The sequence below is a fragment of the Pseudophryne corroboree genome, chromosome 12, assembly GCF_028390025.1.
Source record: "Pseudophryne corroboree isolate aPseCor3 chromosome 12, aPseCor3.hap2, whole genome shotgun sequence".
NCBI lineage: Eukaryota > Metazoa > Chordata > Amphibia > Anura > Myobatrachidae > Pseudophryne > Pseudophryne corroboree.
Genome location: NC_086455.1, coordinates 19,912,469 through 19,934,097, shown reverse-complemented (window position 1 = coordinate 19,934,097; position 21,629 = coordinate 19,912,469). Strand labels below are relative to the sequence as shown.

At 46.8% G+C, this 21,629-nt stretch overlaps 1 protein-coding gene across 1 annotated transcript in view; it reads left to right on the top strand.

Moving 5' to 3' along the window:
• Positions 1-21,253, top strand: part of LOC134980361 (uncharacterized) — a 118,678-nt gene extending 97,425 nt beyond the window's left edge. Inside the window, exons 17-20 of the mRNA XM_063947159.1 lie at positions 1,335-1,433; positions 8,246-8,338; positions 18,855-18,999; positions 20,890-21,253. Coding sequence (XP_063803229.1) covers positions 1,335-1,433; positions 8,246-8,338; positions 18,855-18,976 — 314 coding nt within the window. The 3' untranslated portion in view covers positions 18,977-18,999; positions 20,890-21,253. The remainder of the gene's footprint in view (positions 1-1,334; positions 1,434-8,245; positions 8,339-18,854; positions 19,000-20,889) is intronic.
• Positions 21,254-21,629: the final 376 nt, after the last annotated feature.

Below are 21,629 nucleotides of genomic sequence, written 5' to 3'. Positions count from 1 at the left end.
GGTCTGGTTCGCATCTGCAGATGCACCAGATCATACGTCTCTCACCGCAGGCCAGGTTTTCTCTCCTGTGGTGGTTGCAGCCCTCCAGCCTCTTGGAGGGGCGGAACTTTGGGATCCAGGATTGGATTCTCTTGACCACGGACGTGAGCCTTCGGGGCTGGGGAGCTGTTACCCAAGGGGCATCGTTTCAGGGCCGGTGGTCAAGTCTCGAAGCATGCCTTCCTATAAACATACTGGAGCTCAGAGCGATATACAATGCTCTGCTGCAGGCTTCTCATCTGCTGCAAGGTCAAGCTATTCAAGTTCAATCAGACAATGTCACGGCAGTGGCTTACGGCAATTGGCAAGGAGGGACGAAGAGCAGGGCCTTCATGCGGGAAGTATCAAAGATTCTCCTCTGGGTCGAAAGGAATGCAAGGGCGGTGTCGGCCATATTCATTCCAGGAGTAGACAACTGGGAGGCGGACTTCCTAAATCGTCACGACCTCCACCCAGGAGATTGGGGTCTCCACCCTCAGGTATTTCGACTGATCACAGATTGGTGGGGCTGTCCGCAAATCGATCTGATGGCCTCTTGTCTAAATCAGAGTGCCGGGATCCCATCCGTCGGTATGCTGACTGCACCCCCACCCCTCTGTGGACTTATGCAGTTTCTCTACATACTTCCATACAGTTCTTGAGACAAAAATGTGATTGCCGCGGCTAGTGGTCGCCTGATCGGAGCAACAATTGAGTAGCTTCAATTAACGCCCATTCGTATAAACGCCCAGCAGGGGGTGGCGGACGCCACAATTGAATTTGCCCATATGTTACTTTATAGAATCAGCAGCCCAAACTTCTCCATCCAGTGAGCCGAGACTATTGTGGCTTATAGCTGTACTCCATATATCTCATGGAAGGAACTTTGGGGCAGATGTATTAAGCCTGGAGAAGAGAGAAAGCAGTGATAAGTGGAAGGTGATAATGCACCATCCAGGCAGCTCCTAACTGTCCTTTTTCAAATCTGTACTGATTGGCTGGTGCCTTATCACCTTCCACTTATCACTGGTTTATCACTTCTTTATCCCTTCTCTAGGTTAATACATCTGCCCCTTAGTATGGTCATTCCTCTCTCCCAAGGACACAGTAGCAGCTGCCATTATCTTCTCACGGTCATTTCCATATCGTGTCCCAGGCATTCGTGTCAGCAGTGGAGACCTTTATAAAATGTGAATAATGTAACTAAATATCTCTGTGGATACGTTGCTGATTACTGTTTTTGTTATAAATGTGTGATTATTGTTTCAGAAGTTTTTCTTTTTTAATGGACTATGACCATCTTTGTTACTTTTCAGTAATTCGTATGTTACAACAGCTGGAGGCTGTCAAAGCAATGCATATTCAACGAGGTCCTGCCTTCAATCTGCGTGGTTCTGGAGCACAAAACCCTAGAGGTATGTATTAATGAGGCCTTATTGTTATAAATAACACTATGTATATGTGATAAATCCTTACAGCCAGAACCCAGATCTTCATCTAGAACAGCCGCCTTCCCTTTAACGCCTATACTGCTAACCTATACTAGTCCAGTCAGCCCTTAGGTGGTGTTAATCAGCACAGGTTCCTACAGTGCTGTTTACAAATTAGAATGGACACTATTATAGGTAAGTGCTGGATAAATTCATGTGTTAGTATTAGGGAGAACCATCTATTGAGGTTTATGTGGATGCATTGGATAGGCTCACACCTTTGGCCAAATGGGTGCTAAAAACTTCACTTATACTCCATGTTAATTGTAAGATTTTATCAAAATTATTTTTGACTGTCCGTATTCTTAGTGCTTAGAGTGTGCACCTGCATTCTTTTTTTCCTGCATGGTACTAAAAGTCTCAGCATGGTAGCACCTCAGGTCTAAAATGAGGGTGTGCTGTCCAAGCGGCACTGAGGTCAAGGGTTCAATTCCCACTAATGGTATTAACTGTGTGGAGTGGGTTTCCTCCAGGTACTCCGGTTTCCTCCCACAATCCAAAAATATAGTGGTAGGTTTTATTGGCGCCAAACAATTAACCCTAGTGTGAATGTGTGTGGTGTACATGTGGTAGGGAATATAGATTATAAGCTCCACTGGGGCAGGGACTGATGTGGATGGCCAAATTATTCTCTGTAAAGCGCTTAGGAATGTGTGTGCTATACTAAATAACTGGTAATCAATAAATAGTGAGGAGTAAAGATAAGTATAGTAATCCAAAAACAATTTAGAAGGTCAGTGCAGGCAGCCTACAAGAATTGTTAATCAAGTCAAGGTTAAAATAATACTCTGTTTACCAGATCGAATCCAGGAGGCACAGGTAGAGACCACAGTGTTAGAAACTATCACTGGCATGGAGACTAATACCTCCTTGTCTTTGAAACTCCCAGGACTCAATGTACATGTACCTGCAGATGGTATATGTTTGTGCTATTCCCAAGATAATTGAATACGGTATTCAGACTGCGACCCCCGGAAATTTGCTGGAGCTAGCAAGGTGGCAAATTCCCGACCCTCAGCCCCGCTTCCACACTAAGCAGAATCCCGGCTTGCTGCACGTTCACGTGCAATGACCTGGAATTTTGCCTTTAGTGCGAAAGGGATATAAGTGTCGGACTACCTAGTGACCAATGAGGCACTATCCTTTGCACATGCTGTGTGACTGAATGGCTAACGGCAGTTTTAAGTTGCACAGCCTGCCCTTTAGAGATTTTGGCTCAGTTAAGTACATTCAAACATTTGAGATGTGGTCTGAGTAGCTTGCGGGGGTGGGGGGGGTGGGGGGTTGTAATCTGGAGGACCCATTTGTTGGAGCATATCCTTAACGCATCCAATCAGTGGGTGATGCAGGGTCCATAGGGGCCACTGATTTCAGCCTCTGTGGTCTGTATGGGTTAGGGCCTGGGAGACAGATACACTTGAGGACTCTGGAGTTCTTGGTGCCATTAGATGCCAAGGACATCCTCCAATCTAAGAGACCACCATTGGCTTTTCAGATTTGCCATATCGTCCTGTTTTTTTATTCAGGCTCAGCCTTTCTCCTGGGGCCAGTGTTAAGGGTATCCAGCAAATGCATAGCATTGATGGTTGACTTTCAGAGGTCTAGGCGGGTGACTGTCATTTCCTACCTGAAACCTTGATCAAGGTGGCATCTCCATCTTTGCTCTTACATATGAACCTGAAACAATCACAGACCTTAAGGCCCAGAATTCTGAGACCGTACTGTCTCAGGATAGGGAAGCACTTATCTATACTATTAGGGAGGTCCTGAATATCCCTGATTAAAGAGGCAGAACCTGATTAGTCATTTTTCTTTGTCATCCATCTGGGGGACGTGGCGCCGTTACTTGTGGGTTAGAGGTGTGTGGTAGTGGAGTTTGGCACAGAATCTATCAAAAAGCTGCCTCCTCCCCCCTCTAACCCCTCCCATCTCCTTCCTGCTCAGCCATCACTCAGTTTTAGTTTTGGGTCTGTGGAGTCCTTAGAATTTTTTTATTTTTTTTTTTTTTTTTTTTTTAGTTTATTCTCGAGTACCTAGTCCCCGTTTACAGGTGAGAGGTACTACTGGAGTGGGTTTAGTATCCCACTCTGTGCTGCCGCTGGAGGCCACCACACTTTGGTCACTGGGGCCTTTCTTCAATTCAGGATGCGGCAGGAATAAGGTACAGGACAGCCACAATCTGTCACTGACCGTATTGGGCTGTCCCCTCTGTTATTGACTGCAGAGGGGTCGGGGTTTTTGCTCGGGTCTTTTTCTCGTGGACAAACCGGATGGTTCGTTCCGACCCATTCTGAATCTAAAAGCCCTCAACCTGTATCTCTCAACCCAAAAATTCAAGATGGAATCCGTTCGCTCAATTTTCGCCGCCATGGAGCCAGGGGAATATTTGGCTTCAATAGACCTAAAAGACGCCTACTTACATGTTCCGATTTGGATAGGACATCAATCTCTTCTGAGATTTGCAGTCGGTCCGTGGCATTTTCAGTTTCTTCCCTTTGGTCTCTCCACGGCTCCTCGGGTTTTTACAAAAGTCATGGGTCATGTCGTCGCGGTTCTCCGTTGTCAAGGGGTCAACATCACTCCATACTTGGACGACCTGTTGGTCAAGGCCCCGTCAGCGGAGATTCTCACTCAGAACCTGCGTCTACCGATAGAGACTCTGCAGTCATTCGGGTGGATAATCAACTTTCCAAAGTCGTCTTTACTCCCGTCCCAGAAAATGATTTTTCTGGGACTTTTATTCGACACCAACAGCCAGAAGGTGTTTCTTCCTACGGACAAGATTCAGGATCTGCAGTCCAGAATCCAGACCCTGTTACACTTACCGGTAGTGTCTGTCCTCAGATGCATGCAGGTGTTAGGCAAGATGGTGTCCTCATTCGAGGCAGTCCCATACGCCAGATTTCATTCCCGACCTCTTCAGGCTCAGATTCTCAGCTGTTGGACTCGGACGGATCAACGTCTCGAATTGCAGTTGATCCGCTTGTCTGTAAAGGCTCGTCAGTCGCTTCACTGGTGGCTTCACAGTCACAATTTGAGAAAAGGAGCGCCGTTCACGGTTTGGTCTTGGATGATGGTCAGCACGGACGCAAGCCTCAGCGGTTGGGGAGCAGTGTTCCAGACTCATCACTTCCAGGGGCGCTGGAACAGTCAGGAGTCAAAGTTACAGATCAACATTCTGGAATTGAGGGCGATCCGGTATGCACTCCTTCAGATTCAAACCATGGTACAGGGTCATCCAGTTCGTGTGCAGTCCGACAATGCCACAGCAGTGGCTTACATCAACAAACAGGGAGGAACTCGCAGCTGGTCCGCAATGAGAGAAGTCGCTCAGATTCTCACGTGGGCGGAACGTTGGGTTCCCGTAATATCCGCAATTAACATTCCAGGAGTCGAGAACTGGGAAGCGGATTTTTTTTGAGTCGTCACACGATTCATCCGGGAGAATGGGAACTTCACCAGGAAGTGTTTCTCTCTAGTGGGCCGCTGGGGAATGCCCGACGTAGACCTCATGGCATCTCGCCTCAACAAGAAACTTCCTCACTACGGCTCGCGGACTCAGGATCCTCAAGCGTTCCTGATCGATGCTCTAACGGCTCCGTGACCGTTTCAACTGGGTTACGTGTTTCCGCCAATTCCACTGCTTCCACGTCTACTTCAACGCATTCGGCGAGAAGGTCTCGCAATAATTCTGGTGGCTCCAGATTGGCCGCGCCGACAGTGGTACACTCTTCTGCGCAGCATAGTCGTCGGAGACCCCTTTAGTCTCTACCCTGCGACCAGATCTTCTTCTTCAAGGGCCTTGTCGCCACCCAGATTGAAGTCGGCTGGCTTTGACGGCTTGGTTCTTGAATCCAACATTTTAAAAGCAAAAGGTCTTTCTCGTTCTGTTGTACAGACGATGATTCGGGCTAGGAAACCGGTGACTTCTGGCATTTACCATAGGGTATGGCGTATTTCCATTGCTTGGTGCGAAAAGCGGGGCTTGACTCCGCATTTGTTTAGACTTCCTCGCCTGCTCTCTTTCCTTCAGGAGGGTCTCGATAAGGGTCTGAGGCTTTCTTCACTGAAGGGTCAGGTTTCAGCCTTGTCGGTTCTTTTTCAAAAGAAACTAGCAATCATTCCAGAGGTTCAAACATTCCTTCAGGGAGTACTTCGAATTCAACCACCTTTTGTTCCTCCGGTTCCTCCCTGGGATTTAAACTTGGTCCTTACGGCCCTTCAAAAATCTCCATTTGAGCCTTTGTAATCTGTGGAACTACGTTATCTAACACTAAAAGTATTTTTTCTTTTGGCTATTGCCTCAGCTAGACGAGTGTCTTAGTTGGCGGCTCTTTCTTGCAGGCCACCCTTGTTAGTGTTTCATGAGAACCGGGTGGTTCTGCGGACTAAGCCTTCTTTCCTTCCAAAGGTTGTTTCAGCATTCCATTTAAATCAGGACATTGTCCTTCCAGCATTTTCTCCGTCGTCTTCTCCTGGGGATAACTCCCATTTGGCCCTCCTGGATGTTGTTCGGGCCTTACGTATTTATTTGTCTCGCACGGAGTCTTTCCGTCGTACAGATACCTTGTTGGTATTGATTGATTGCTCCCAATCGAGGTTGGCCGGCTTCCAAGAACACTGGCCCGTTGGGTAACTTTGGCCATCAGACAGGCTTACGTGTCTTCGAATGTTTCGGTTCCTGACTCAATTAGGGCTCATTCGACTAGAGCAGTTGGAGCCTCTTGGGCTGTTCGCGGTGGTGCATCTATTGAGCAGCTGTGCAGGGCGGCAACCTGGTAGTCAGTCCATACTTTCACAAAGTTTTACCGTTTTCATACTTTTGGTTTGGAGACTGCATCTGTTGGGCGTCGTATTTTACAGACGGCTATGCCGTCAACGTCTCCCTCCTCTCATTAGCTTGCTTTGGGAAATCCCACAAGTAACGGCGCAGCTTCCCCCAGATGGATGACAGAGAAATAGGGATTTTTGTTTACTTACCGTAAAATCTTTCTCTGAGTCCATCTGGGGGACGCTGCGATCCCTCCCGTAGATTTGTCTGGTTTATTTGGTTGTTTTTTGTTCTGGTCTATCTCTTTTGACTTGGCTAAACGTTAACTGAGTGATGGCTGAGCAGGAAGGAGATGGGAGGAGTTAGAGGGGGGAGGAGGCAGCTTTTTGATAGATTCTGTGCCAAACTCCACTACCACACACCTCTAACCCACAAGTAACGGCGCAGCGTCCCCCAGATGGACTCAGAGAGAGAAATTTTACGGTAAGTAAACAAAAATCACTTTTTAATGTAAAACAAAAGTCTACTGCCACCTTTCCTGTCTCGAAGGAATTAAACACACTTTTTAAAGAGACATGGGTTAATCTTGACAAGAAATTTCAAAGACCTAAGTGGTTGCTAACTTCCTTCCCATTCCCACCTGAGGATAGGAATGTGTGGGAGACTCCTCCTGCTGCGGATACATCCGTGTCCAGGCTGTCACGTAAGATTGTACTGCCTGTACCTGGTGCTATCTCTTAACCACTTTACTGGCATGGTCCGATTTCATGCACATGCGCTGTCCCACCCTGTCCCTCCATTTTTGACGAGGAGATCCGTGCATAATATAATGTTTTTAAATTAAAAAAAAAAAATACTTTTTCAACTTTATTAAATAAAATAAATCTTAATGTTTTATTGCTTTTTAAGGGAAAAATCGTCAGTTAAGTGGTCAAAAAGATCCTGCTGATCATAAGATTAAGGCTACGTTCAAATACATTTACACTGCAGTGGGAGTCGCACAAAGACCCCACCATTGCTTGTGGTTGGATCACAAGGACCATTGTTAAATCCTGAGGCATAGTGTCACAACCCTCTAACACTCCTGCAACATATTCACGATTCTGCTAACTTAATGAGTGAGTCAATCAAGGAGATCGGCCTGATGAATTCACGCTCCACAGCTATGGCTGTGTCAGCTCGCAGGGCGCTATGTCCGCCGCAGTGGACAGCGGACGCTGATCCCTAAAGGGGCATTGAGAATCTTCCCTTTACAGGGGAGGCTTTGTTTGAAGAACTAAACAAGTGGATTTCACAAGTAACGGTTGGTAAGTCCACCTATCTGCCGTCTGCAGCTCCTCCAGCTAGGTGTGCTTACACCGGCCCCACTCTACAGTCTTTTCGCGTGGCCAGATTTAGAGGTAGGGCCAGGGGTGCCTCAAATGCAGCTAGAGGAAATCGAGGAAAATCTCGCAGACCAGGGCACCCCTGCAAGTGTCCCGAGGCACCCCAGGGAGCCACGGCACACCGTTTGGGAACCTCTGTCCTAGATCCATATCACTCTTGTAAACTCCAGTTATAACTGCAGTCATTTGTTCTTTTACTTGCCCGTCTCTCCCGCTAAGGCTCCTCATTGGTTTGGAAGCTCCGCTGGTTAGACACTTCCTACTGTTTGAACTTGATCACAATTTTATGAAAGGATAACGTGTAGAAAATGGAAGTCACTTTTTTTCCTATAATCCCCCTCACTAATTAGTGGTGAATTGCAGACAGCCTTCATGGAAAATGTCTATTATATTGGTAAAACCTGTGGGGAGAGAAGATCTGGTTTATGGCGTATTCATGCAAAACTGTTCCTGAATTTGACAATTTGTCTCCGAGAATGTACATTGGAAAATCTTTAATTGCTTCCTCTCTGATTAGGAACATCTGGCTTTGTATCTGTTAATGATTTATGTAGTGACCCCGTAGACCTTTTACTTTGCAGGACGTGGATCTCACCAGAACCAGGGGAATCCCGGACGTCCGTTTATGAGCCAGAAATCGTTTTATGGGCCAGGAGCAGGCAACAAACGTAAAGGTATTGTATACGTGATTGACCTATATTGCTACGTATTGCCGGCTGTGATACTGCAGTGTTTTCTGTGTATGCTCGCCGTGTATTATAGATAATTGCTGTGTGTAATCTCCAGAAACTTTCCTAACACTCTATTATAGGAGCTCTTAGTATATTTGTCCTGGGAAATCGCTCTCACTGTCATAGATAGTATAGGACACAAATGTTGCTGATGCAAAGATGTACAGTATAAGACAAAACCTAAAAGTAAAATGAATCGTTAGCTCTCACTTGGAAATCAGTGCAACGCATTTCACCCCTTGACCTTCACTTTCTCGGGCAGTAGTTAGCCAAATGGACAGGTTCTTATAATAATAGTAATAGTCATCATCGTGTGACCGGGGTCTGGGGACCAGGGAATGACGTGAGGCACAACGTTCTGCTTGTTATGTACAGGATCAAAGCATCGGTCAGAATGCAGAGAGCTGCAGGAGGGCGAGATACAGAATTATTGTTTCTGCAGCGGGGTACACTGGTATTCCACAGGGATAACATCGGGGTGCACCAACAGGCTAAAGCTTTGACTGTTCCCAGGATGCACTGCACTGCCTCCTCTATATCCCCGCCTCCAGGCACTGGAGCTCAGTTTGTAAGTTGGTGCCTGCAGTGCAGGCAGCTAACAGGATGGGCTGCTCTAAACAGCCCTGAAAAGAGCTTTTTTGAGAAGAAAGAAGACTTCAAGGGCCGCAGCACAGGCACTAGATGCTATATATGTCTGAGATATCATGCTGCGGCTCTATCACCTCCCCCAGCGGCGCTGTATACTCCCGCGTCCTGGTTGAAATCGCAATCCGGTTGCGGTCCCAAGAGGCGGACCGTGCCTCTGGTGTGGTCACTGTGGCTGTGCAGGGACCCCACTATATCCACCAGGGCAATGAGCACAGGTCGGATTCACTAAAATCCGTTTATTATAGGCTCCACAGTACCCGGTGGTGACGTTCAGCTGTCCAGCAGAGGGATAAGGCGCTGACCTGTTGCTCCTCCCCTAGCTCCAGGCGCCATCTACAGTAGATATTCCGGCCCTGGATCTGCAGCTCTCTTCCCCCCCCCCCTCGCTTCCTGTCAGCGTTTAGGCACATTTCCTTTTTCTCTGTATTCCAGTCACCTCATACCACTTAAATCCTCTGTTTGTTCTGCATTTGCAGTCACCTGCTACAGGTTTTTTTTTTGGTCAGGTATTGTATTTTTCTGGCTATAATGTACTGTTGCGCCCTAAGGCTACATTCTCAATAATGTCTGATGCACAGGGCGGGAACGCAGCGGACGCTCCTGCCTCAGGCAGTGCTGACGTCCTGCATTTACCTGAGGAAAATATTTCAGCTGAGGGTTCAGGTACTGGGTGTCCTGCACCCCCTAGTCAACTTGTAGCACCCCAAAATCCACCTTGGGCTGCTTTTTCTAATTTACTGACTACGCTTGTAACACAACTTACACCCACTATGGGACCTCTTGTGCCAGTACAGCCACATGTTGTCCCTGTAGTTAACTCAGTTACAGCAATTAAATCAGTCCTTGGTTAAACAAAAGCCTAACCCACGCCCTACTGGGACCAAAGGGTCATCTAAGCGGGCCATTTCTTCCTCACAATGATCCTCCAGATAAGTCTATGAAACCTGAGAAGTTCAATCGTCGGAAGGTTGCTAAATTAGTCTTACCACATTCTGACCATTTAATTGACATACATCAGGAATCCTGGGAGTCTCCAGGAAAGAAATTTTCCCTGTCTAAAAAGATGCTAGCTCGTTATCCTGTCTCTGCAGAGTTAGGTACCAAGTGGGAAACACCACCACCGTTGGACTCGCATGTAGCTCGTCTTGTGGTGTCTTCTACTCTACATGTCACTATCTTCACCTCTGTGAAGGAACCGACTGATAAGCACGTGGAGAGCTGCTTGAAGTCTATTTACACATTTGCGGGTGCAGTACATAGACCCACCATGGCAGCCTATTGGGCTGCAAAAGGTATTGAAGCCTGGGTTCAAGCAGTTGAGGCAGAGCTACCTCTGAATTTTCCTGATGATGCCTGACACTGCCTATCGTATATTACCGCAGCCTCTCATTACATCCAGGAGGTGGCTTCTGTTATGGCGGCCAAGGCATCTACTACGTCCATACTGGCTCGCCGGATTCTGTGGTTAAGTTCCTGATCGGCAGACCTGGACTCTAAGAAGACCTTGGAGGTGCTCCCTTTCAAGGGAGATATTTTATTTGGGGAAGATCTAAACAAGATTGTGACTGACCTGGCGTCTGCCAAGACTGCGTGTCTCCCAAGTACTAATCCTTCGGCTCCGAAAGGCTATGAGTACCACTTTTCGTTACTTCAACCTCCAGGCAAAGCAAAGTGTCAGGCGTACCCGAGACAAGCTCGCACTTCCAAAACCTCTAAGCCCAAACCTAAACATTCTTGGGCTGCCCGTCATCTTGCTTCCAAATCAAGACAAGCCTGCTGCATGACTGAGTGGCCCTCCCCCTGGGGGACCCCAGGGTGGGGGAGGCCAGCTTCTACGGTTCGCCCAGATATGGTTAAAGACCACTTCAGACGCCTGGGTACAGGAAGTAGTCTCTCACGGATACACCATCTTTCAAGAAATGTCCCCCTCGCCAGTTTTGCTAGACTGTTATCCCTTCGGATCCGTTAAAGGCACTAACTCTACGTTTGCTTCTACAATCCCTCCTCGATACAGGAGTGATAGTGCCGGTGCCTCTGTCTCAGAGAGGCAGGGGGTACTATTCAATGCTGTTCCTAGTTCTGAAGCCGAACGGATCCTCCCGGCCCATTCTCAACCTCAAATCTTTGCACAAATTTGTGAAGGTATCCAAGTTTCGTATGGAAACTTTTCGTTCCATTGTTCTGGCATTGGAGCCCAAGGATTATATGGTATCCCTGGACATACAGGATGCTTGCCTACACATTCCTATTGCCACGTTGCATCAGCAGTATCTGCGGTTTGCTGTTGCCAACCTACATTATCAATTCCAAGCCTTGCCCTTTGGACTGACCACAGCTCCTCGGATCTCGACCAAGGTCATGGCAGTTATTACGGCCATTCTCCGTCGGCAGGGTATCAGGATCCTGCCGTATCTGGACGACTTGCTGATCCTGGTGAGCTCCCCAGAGGTTCTCATCCGTCATCTGGAACGGACGGTCCAATTCCTACAAGCCCACGGGTGGCTCATCACCTGGAAGAAACCCTAACTGGTCCCTGCTCAGAGCATGGTGCACCTGGGGGCATTGCTGGACACACACAACCAACGCTTGTTCTTGTCTCCAGGGAAAGTACTGAAGCTTCAGGACAGGATAACATACTACTTTCTTGCCCAAGAGTGTCGATACACTCAGCGATGCAAGTACAAGGCCTCATGGTGTCAGCTTTCGACATGATAGAGTACGCTCCATTTCATTCCCGCCCTCTGCAGCAGTTAACGCTTTACAAGTGGAAAGGCCTGCCTCACTGGATCAGATCTCACATGATTTCTTTGACTCCGGAGGTACGTCGATCACTGGCCTAGTGGTTACAGGACCAACAATTGAGCAGGGGTCATCCCTTTTGGATCTCCAACTGGGTCCTTCTGACGACTGATGCCAGCCTGCGGGGTTGGGGCGCGGTGTTCGAACAACACTCTCTCCAAGGTCGATGGACATGGTAGGAATCTCTCCTCCCGATTAAACATTCAGGAATTGCGGGCAGTGTAAATGCTCTGGACCTTGCCCTGCCCCTGATACAGAACAGGCCTTTTCAAGTACAATCTGACAGCGCCACCACGGTGGTCTACATAAATCATCAAGGCGGCACTCGAAGCCGCATGGCAATGATGGAAGTGTCAAAAATTCTTCAATGGTCGGAAAGCCATCTGCCAGCCATATCTGCAGTGTTCATCCCGAGGGTCCTCAACTGGGAAGCGGACTTCCTCAATCGTCAGGACGTACACGCTGGAGAGAGGAGTCTTCATCCGGAAGTCTTTCAACTCCTAGTGGACAGGTGGGGCCTACCAGATGTAGACCCGATGGCGTCTCGACACAATCACAAGGTTCCGGTCTTCGGAGCAAGGACAAGGGATCCTCAAGCAGCGTTCGTGGATGCACTAGCAATTCCATGGAACTTTCAGCTGCCATACGTGTTCCCTACGGTGTCACTCCTGCCCAGGGTAATGCGGAAGTTCAAGCAAGAAGGAGGAATACTACTTCTTCTAATCGCTCCAGCGTGGCCCAGGCGGCATTGGTTCTCAGACCTGCAGGGTCTCTTTTCTACTTCCTCAATGCCCAGACCTCCTCGTTCAGGGCCCTTGTGTCCATTAGGACCTGGCTCGACGTGGCTCTTGAGGCTTCACTCCTGAGAGCCAAATGATTCTCTGAGGCGGTTATTCAAACTATGTTGAAAACCCGTAAACCGGCTTCGGCTTGGATTTATTATAGGGTCTGGAATTCTTACTTCACCTGGTGTGCGAATAAGAATTCTGATGCATACAGGTTCAGCACTGCTAGACTTTTGGCTTTTCTGCAACAAGGCCTGGACTTAGGCCTTCGTTTGGCCTCACTCAAGGTTCATATATCTGCCTTGTCAGTGTGGTTTCAGAGAAAAATTGCGTCTCTTCCTGACATTCATAGAAACATAGAATTTGACGGCAGATAAGAACCACTTGGCCCATCTAGTCTACCCATTTTATTTTTTTTATACTTTTTTGAAGCTTAATTCTTTGTAAGGATATTCATATGCCTATCCCAAGCATGTTTAAATTGCTCTACAGTCTTAGCCTCTACCACCTCTGATGGGAGGCTATTCCACTTATCCACTACCCTTTCTGTGAAATAATTTTTCCTTTAAATTTCCCCTGAACCTGCCTCCCTCCAGTTTCAGTGTATGTCCTCGAGTTCTAATACTTCTCTTCCTTTGAAGAATGTTTCCCTCCTGAACTTTGTTAAAACCTTTGGTATATTTGAAAGTTTCTATCATGTCTCCCCTTTCCCTTCTCTCCTCCATACTATACATGTTAAGATCTTTTAGCCTTTCCGGGTAAGTTTTGTGATGTAGGCCATGCACCATTTTAGTTGCCCTTCTTTGTACACTCTCTAATGCAGGGGTGGCCAATCAGTCAGCGACAAAGAGCCAAGAAAAATCTTTGGGCATACCAAAGAGCCGACATCATGTGCACGCCAAAGGCACGTGTTGCAAAAATGGGGCGTGGTCTTGTGCCCGCTAGGCCACGCCTGTTATAAAATACATTGAAAAAGCCAGATCCAGAATAAAATACATAGAAAGGGACAAATCCACATAAAATACATTAAAAAAGCCAGAGCCAAATAAAATACATTTAAAAGCAAGATTAACATAATACCCTTCAGTTCCTCCATGTGTCACTCCAGGCCCCCATGCCACTGTAGTAGCCCTTCACGTGTCCAGTAGCCCCTGCTCCAAACCTGAGGTGGTCCATGCTGAGGTAGCTGTAGTCCCCCTTTGCTTGCCAGTGGGTTCTCACCTAGTATCCGGCTCCCTCAGTCCACTTAGTGACGCTGGCACTGCGTGCCTGGCTGGAGCACAGTGGTTTCTGGATCTTTTGCGGTCACCTGACCTCAAGTGTCAGGAGCCGCATCTGAATTACGAAAGAGCCGCATGCGGCTCAAGAGCCACTGGTTGGCCACCGCTGCTCTAATGTATTTATATCCTTCTGGAGATATGGGCCCTCATTCCGAGTTGATCGGTCGCAAGCCGAATTTAGCAGAGTTACACACGCTAAGCCGCCGCCTACTGGGAGTGAATCTTAGCTTCTTAAAATTGCGACCGATGTATGCGCGATATTGCGATTACTAACTACTTAGCAGTTTCAGAGTAGCTCCAGACTTACTCTGCCTGTGCGATCAGTTCAGTGCTTGTCGTTCCTGGTTGACGTCACAAACACACCCAGCGTTCGCCCAGGCACTCCCACCGTTTCTCCAGCCACTCCTGCGTTTTTTCCGGAAACGGTAGCGTTTTTATCCACACGCCCCTAAAACGCCGTGTTTCCGCCCAGTAACACCCATTTCCTGTCAATCACATTACGATCGCCGGAGCGAAGAAAAAGCCGTGAGTAAAAATACTTTCTTCATAGTAAAGTTACTTGGCGCAGTCGCAGTGCGAACTTTGCGCATGCGTACTAAGCGGATTTTCACTGCGATGCGATGAAAAAGAACGAGCGAACAACTCGGAATGAGGGCCATGGTCTCCAGAACCGGACACAGTATTCCAGATGAGGCCGCACCAATGACCTATACAGTGGCATTATTACTTCTCTTTTCCTGCTACTGATTCCTCTCCCTATGCAACCAAGCATCTGACTTGCCTTTCTCATTGCTTTGTTGCATTGCTTTCCTGCCTTTAAGTCACTTGAAATAGTGACTCCTAAATCCCTTTCCTCCTCAGTAGTTTTCATTATAGTACCCTTGATACTATATTTAGCCTTTGGGTTTTTGTGCATGATTTTGCATTTTTTAGCATTAAACTGTAGTTGCCATGTTCTTGACCATTTTTCAAGCCTAGCTAGGTCATCAATCATTTGTTTTACCCCTCCTGGTGTGTCTACCCTGTTGCATATCTTTGTATCATCTGCAAAAAGGCATACTTTCCCTTCAATACCATTTGCAATGTCACCAACAAAGATATTAGAGAACTGGTCAGAGTACAGATCCCTGGGGTACTCCACTGGTAACATTTCCCTCCATAGATTGCACAACATTTACTACAAATGTCTGTTTCCTATCCTGCAACCAGGTTCTTATCCATTTAACTATTTTATAATCCACCCCCACACTTTAAAGTTTATTTAGCAGTCTGCGATGTGGGACAGTGTCAAATGCTTTACTAAAGTCTAGATATGCTACATCTACAGCTCCCCCTTGATCTATTATTTTCATCAGAGTCAAAGAAGTCAATAAGATTTGTTTGACCTGATCTCCCACCAGTAAATCCATGCTGTTTTGGATCCTGTAAGTTGTTTGATTTAAGTAGTTTTTCCATTACTTTCCCTACTACTGATGTAAGGCTTACTGGTCTGTAGTTACTTGCTTCTTCCTTGCTTCCACTTTTGTACAGTGGAACTACATTTGCTCTTTTCCAGTCCTCTGGAATGGCACCTGTATTTAGTGACTGGTTAAATAATTCTGTTAATGGTGTCACCAGCACATCTTTTAGCTCTTTTAGTATCCTTGGGTGTATCCCATCTGGCCCCATTGATTTATCCACTTTTAGTTATGAAAGTTCAGTTAGGACCTTCTCCTCTGTAAATATATTTTCATCTACCTTAATTTTATGAATGTCCTTGCAACATAACTGGGGCCCCTTCCCTTCTCCTTCTGTAGTAAATACTGAGCAAAAATAACTATTTAGGTGATCTGCTATTGCCTTGTCTCCCTCCACCAAATTCTCACTCTCTGTCTTAAGTCTTATTATTCCTCCATTTCATTTTCTCCTTTCATTTATATACTTAAAAAAAGTTTTGCCCCCTTTATCTACTGACTGGGCCATTTTCTCCTCAGCTTCTGCCTTTGCACGTCTGATCACTTTCTTAGCATCCTTCCGTCTGTCAAGATGCACCTCTTTGTCATTATTATTTTGAGTCTGTTTGTATTTCTTAAAGGCCATCTTTTTTGCTTTCACACTAGTTGATACTACTTTAGTGAACCACACTGGCTTCCTTTTCCTGGTGCTTTTCCTAACCCTTTTGATATAAAGGTCTGTTGCCCTTCGTATTGCACTTTTCAGTTTTTCCCATCTCTCCTGCACCCCTTCCAAGTTCTTCCAGTCCTCCAATGAATCACTTAAACATCACCCCATTTTTGCAAAGTCAGCATTTCTAAAATCCAACACCTTTGTTTTTGTGTGACAGGAGTTGGATCCTGTCTTTATACTAAACCACAGGTTCTCAAACTCGGTCCTCAGGACCCCACACAGTGCATGTTTTGCAGGTCTCCTCACAGAATCACAAGTGAAATAATGAGCTCCATCTGTGGACCTTTTAAAATGTGTCTGTGAGTAATTAATACACCTGTGCACTTGCTGGGTTACCTGCAAAACATGCACTGTGTGGGGTCCTGAGGACCGAGTTTGAGAACCTCTGTACTAAACCATACTGCTTGATGGTCACTGGATCCCAGGTGCTCACCCACATATATGTCGGATATCCTGTCACCATTTGTAAGAATTAAATCTAATATTGAGTCTTTGCGAGTGGGCTCCCTCACCAATTGCTTGAGAGATGCTCTCTGTAAGGAATTTAGAAATATGCCACTTGTAGCTGAACTTGCAAAGGACCCCTAGCAATTTACATCAGGTAAATTAAAGTCTCCCATGATTATGACTTCTCCCTTTAAAGCCATTTTAGAGATGTCCAACAATAGGTTCCGGTCCAAATCCTGCCCCTACCCTGGTGGTCTATAGATCACCCCAAAGCGAATAATGTCCTTCTCCCCAGTTTCCGTGGTGACCCAAAGGGCCTCAGTTTTGTCCTCAACATTTTGTATTAAAGTAGCATTTATGCTTTTTTTCACATACATTGCTACCCCTCCTCCTATTCTTCCCATTCTATCCTTCCTAAATAAATTGTATCCTGGTATAGCTATGTCCCAGTCATGATTCTCAGTGCTCCATGACTCAGTAATTGCGACAATATCCAGGTTATCCCTTGTCATTATCGCAATTAGCTCTGGAATTTTGTCTCCTAAGCTCCTAGCATTTGCGCACATAGCTTTAAGAATTTTGTCTGTGCATCTGTTATTAGTAGCCATGTCCAGACAGTACAAAAAAATAAGTTTAAAGTTGAAATTACCTGTTTGGTGATGTTGTTCAGTGTTTGTTTGTTTCACATACTTTCACTCGGGTGTTTTACGGATTCAGCCTTCCTATGTCCCTCCTGTGGCTCCATGGGATCTGTTGGCTCTCGATGCCCTGCAATAGTCTCCATTTGAACCTCTTGAGACTGTGGACCTTAAATGTCTTACGCTTAAGGTCGTGTTTCTACTGGCTATTGCATCTGCTAGGAGGGTGACAGACTTAGGCGCTTTGTCCTGTCGTTCACCTTTTTTAATTTTTCACTGTGACGTGCGGTTCTTCGAACTCGCCCTGGCTATCTCCCTAAGGTGGTGTCTTCGTTCCACCTTAACCAAGAGATTGTGGTTCCGGCCTTTAACTGTCCTGCTTTGTCCTCCAAAGAACAGTCTTTGGATGAAGTACAGGCTTTCCGAAAATATATGTGGAGAGGACTGCCTCCGTCAGGAGGTCAGATTCTTTTTGTCCTTTTTGGTTTTCACAAAAGTGGCTGGCCTGCGAATAAGCAAACTTTGGCCAGATGGATTAGAATGGTGATTGCACAAGCCTATGCACAGGCTGGGCTCCCAGCTCCTGCTGCTATTAAGGCCCATTCTACTCGGTCTGTTGGACCTTCTTGGGCGGCCCGCCATGGCACTTTCGCAGAACAGTTGTGCAAGGCGGATACGTGGTCCTCAGTGAACACGTTCATCAGGTTCTATACCTTTGATACTTCCGCCTCTCAGGATGCCTCCTTTGGACGTCTGGTTTTTGTGCCCGCTACAGTGCATCCCCTCCAATGAGGAACTGCTTTAGGACATCCCCGACTTACCATTGTTCAATCTTTCTGCGAGGTACTCTGGATTCCACAGGGCACCCGCCCTGACGCACTTAGCTTCTTTGGGTTTGCATGGCGTTAGCCGCTGGTACCTACCAGCTTTTACCTGCTACTGCATTGAACTGGACTGGTTAACAAAACTGAGCTCCAGTGTCTGGAGGCGGGGATATAGAGGAGGCGGTGCAGTGCATACTGGGAACAGTCAAAGCTTTAGCCTGTTGGTTCATCGGATCAAGATCCAACTCTAAACCCCCATTGTTATTCCCTGTGGAATCCAGTGTACTTCGCAGAAAGATACTGTATAACCATAGTAAGTCTTACCATAAATCTCCCTTTTTCTGAAGCCTTTTACTTCGAGAGAAACAAATGGACAAGCAAGTGGGCTTAGTCTAGTACGTTTATGGGCCGGATGCTGCGCTTACGCTGGTACACTTATAGGCTGGAGGCTGCGCTTACGCTGGTACACTTGTGGGCCGGACGCTGCGCTTACGCTGGTACACTTATGGGCCGGATGCTGGTTCAGACGCACACAAGTATGGGCAAAGCAGAGACGCGTGAAAACCAAACGCATCTCCACTTTTGACTGAAGTGGCGTAACCTGGCTGTAGTGTAGCAGAATGCAGCGATGGTGGTTTATTTGTGGGCTCCGATATAAAACCTGCCCTCGCTTGTATATGTATATCAGTGCATTATATACTGTCATTGTATAGGCTGTCTGGAGAAGCACATCGTAAACCAGTGCGGAAAGCCCCTTCAGTGTGTACTGGGGTCACTGATACATGCAGTATATCAGTATGGAAAGCTGGGTAGCAGCTCATACAGAAAATAGGAATCCTGCAATGTAAATGTGACTTTATATTACTTTATAGGACCCCCCGGCTATCAGCCAGGAGCCCAGCGGCCCAGCAAGTTTCCTGCTAGAGGCGCCTTCTTTCCCTCCAGAGGCCGCGGTGCTGACAGAAGAGGTTTACCGGCAGGCTCAGCCCACTAACACCGGTCTCACCACATTATGGGGTAAGTACTGATACCCCATGTCATATACAGGCCGCTATGGACAGTGCAGTCTCCTGCCCAACCCTCTGCTGTCTGCAGCCTTACATTCTCACACATAAATGGATGTTATATTCCATGTGCGGCTGATCGCAGTGCTAGACACATTACACTGTCTTCTATCAAATACGTCTAGAAAATACTTGATTACAGTAACAGTAATATGTCAATTAATTTTTTTATAGAATATATAGCACATGTGGGAGAATTTGCTTGAATACCCATCACCATGAATGAATGTGTATAGTAACTATCACAGAATGATTTCCAATGCTGTACATGGAATATATGTATCCTCCCTTCTCTGCCCAATGTCAGCAGCAGCAGTGTGCGAATGATACGATATGAGTCCAGCCTGTGTCGTGTAGGTGTGGGCTTGGAAAACATTTTTTAATAAGTGAAATTCAGCTTTAGGAGCCCCCTCCCCCTAGAATGTGGGCCACAGTAATGCTTAACCCCTGCTGTCCAGTATCAGAGACTTTACGCCATATCAAACCCCCCCCCCCCCCCCCCCCCCCCCAAAAAAAGAAGAAGAAACAATATCGAGCATCAGAGACTGTGTGATATAGTAACGCGCCCCCACTGTCCAGCATCAGACACTGTGTGCCATATTCACACCCCACACTGTCCAGCATCAGAGATTGTGTGCTATACTAACACTGAACCCCCCCACCCCGTTATCCAGCATCAGTCTTTGCGCCATAGTAAACCCCCCTCAATATCCAGCATCAGAGACTGTGTGCCATAGCAACACACACACACACACACACTGTCCAGCATCAGACACACTGCTAAAGAAACTCCTCACCCCCCCCCCCCAGTTATCCAGCATCAGAGACTCTGTGCTATAGTGACATTTAACCCCCCCCCCCCGTTATCCAGTGTCAGAGACTGTGTGCCACAGAAATGCTTACTCGTTATAAAGCGTCAGACTGTGTATGCCATAGTAACACTTACCCCCCCCTGTTATCCAGCATCAGGGACTATGTGCCATAGTAACACTTACCCCCCCCTGTTATCCAGTATCAGGGACTAAGTGTTACTATGGTACACAGTCCCTGATGCTGGATAACGGGGGGGGTAAGTGTTATTATGGCACACAGTCTCTGATGCTGGATAGCGGGGTGGGGTGGGGGGGGGTGCCATAGTAACACTTACCCCCCCCCTGTTATCCAGCATCAGTGACTGTGTCCCATAGTAACACCCCCCTGATATCCAGCATCGGAGACTGTGTGCCATAGTAACACTTACCCCCCTGTTATCCAGCATCAGAGACTGTGTGCCATAGTAACACTTACCCCCCTAATATCCAGCATCAGAGACTGTGTGCCATAGTGACAATTACCCCCCTAATATCCAGCATCAGAGACTGTGTGCCATAGTAACACTTACCCCCCTGTTATCCAGCATCAGGGACTGTGTGCCATAGTAACACTTACCCCCCTAATATCCAGCATCAGAGACTGTGTGCCATAGTGACAATTACCCCCCTAATATCCAGCATCAGAGACTGTGTGCCATAGTAACACTTACCCCCCTGTTATCCAGCATCAGAGACTGTGTGCCATAGTAACACCCCCCTGTTATCCAGCATCAGGGACTGTGTGCCATAGTAACACTTACCCCCCTAATATCCAGCATCAGAGACTGTGTGCCATAGTGACAATTACCCCCCTAATATCCAGCATCAGAGACTGTGTGCCATAGTAACACTTACACCCCCCCCTTCCTCCCCCCTGTTATCCAGCATCAGAGACTGTGGTTTACTTATTTCAATTAATAAATTTGACAGTGACAGAAAAGAATATTACAGAATGATTTCTTGTTTGTAAAACACAAACTTTCTTTATTTAGGAGCCCATCTCCGTGTTATGGGACATGGGAGACTGACAGGAGAGGGAATACCGACATCTGCAGAAATATCCAAGAAAATAGAGATTTTATCCTAAGTGAAAGCTTCAGTGAGTTCCAGCAATGTTACCAGTCATACACCTGTTCTACAGTGACTGCATTCATAAGGGTTTATAGTATAACATGGGGCCTCATGTATAATAGTTCTGTAACCCATAGCAACCTACCTGATAGTCATTTCCTAAGTTGTACTAGAAAGTTGGAATCCTGTTGCTTTTGGAAACAGCACATAGCAAAATATGGGTGATTCATTTTGTGCAGTGTTGTCTTTATTAATGTACAATAAATGTACCCCCTTTCTTATCAAGTAGTTTTATATTTGTGTTTTACTTTATCGGAGATGCCGCAACCTGCCCAGCACCGTAACTAGAACCAAGATCAGCATGTAAATTGGACCATTAAAAAAAAAAGTACCCGTTTGCTACAGATATTACCCCTTTCCCCACCTCCCGTGGCTGTCACACACACAGGAATTCGCTATCATAGATGGTACGCTGCAGTGCCGCTTCCAGTGTAATCTGACACACATCAGATACAGCCACCGACCGGAATTACAGTAACCAAGGGGGCGTCACACATTGTGACCGTTCCCTGTAAAGATGAATTTGTAGTTTAATGAAAACGGCAAACATCTGACCGTGACATCTTCTTATTCAGACACATTCCCAGGATCCGTTCAACCT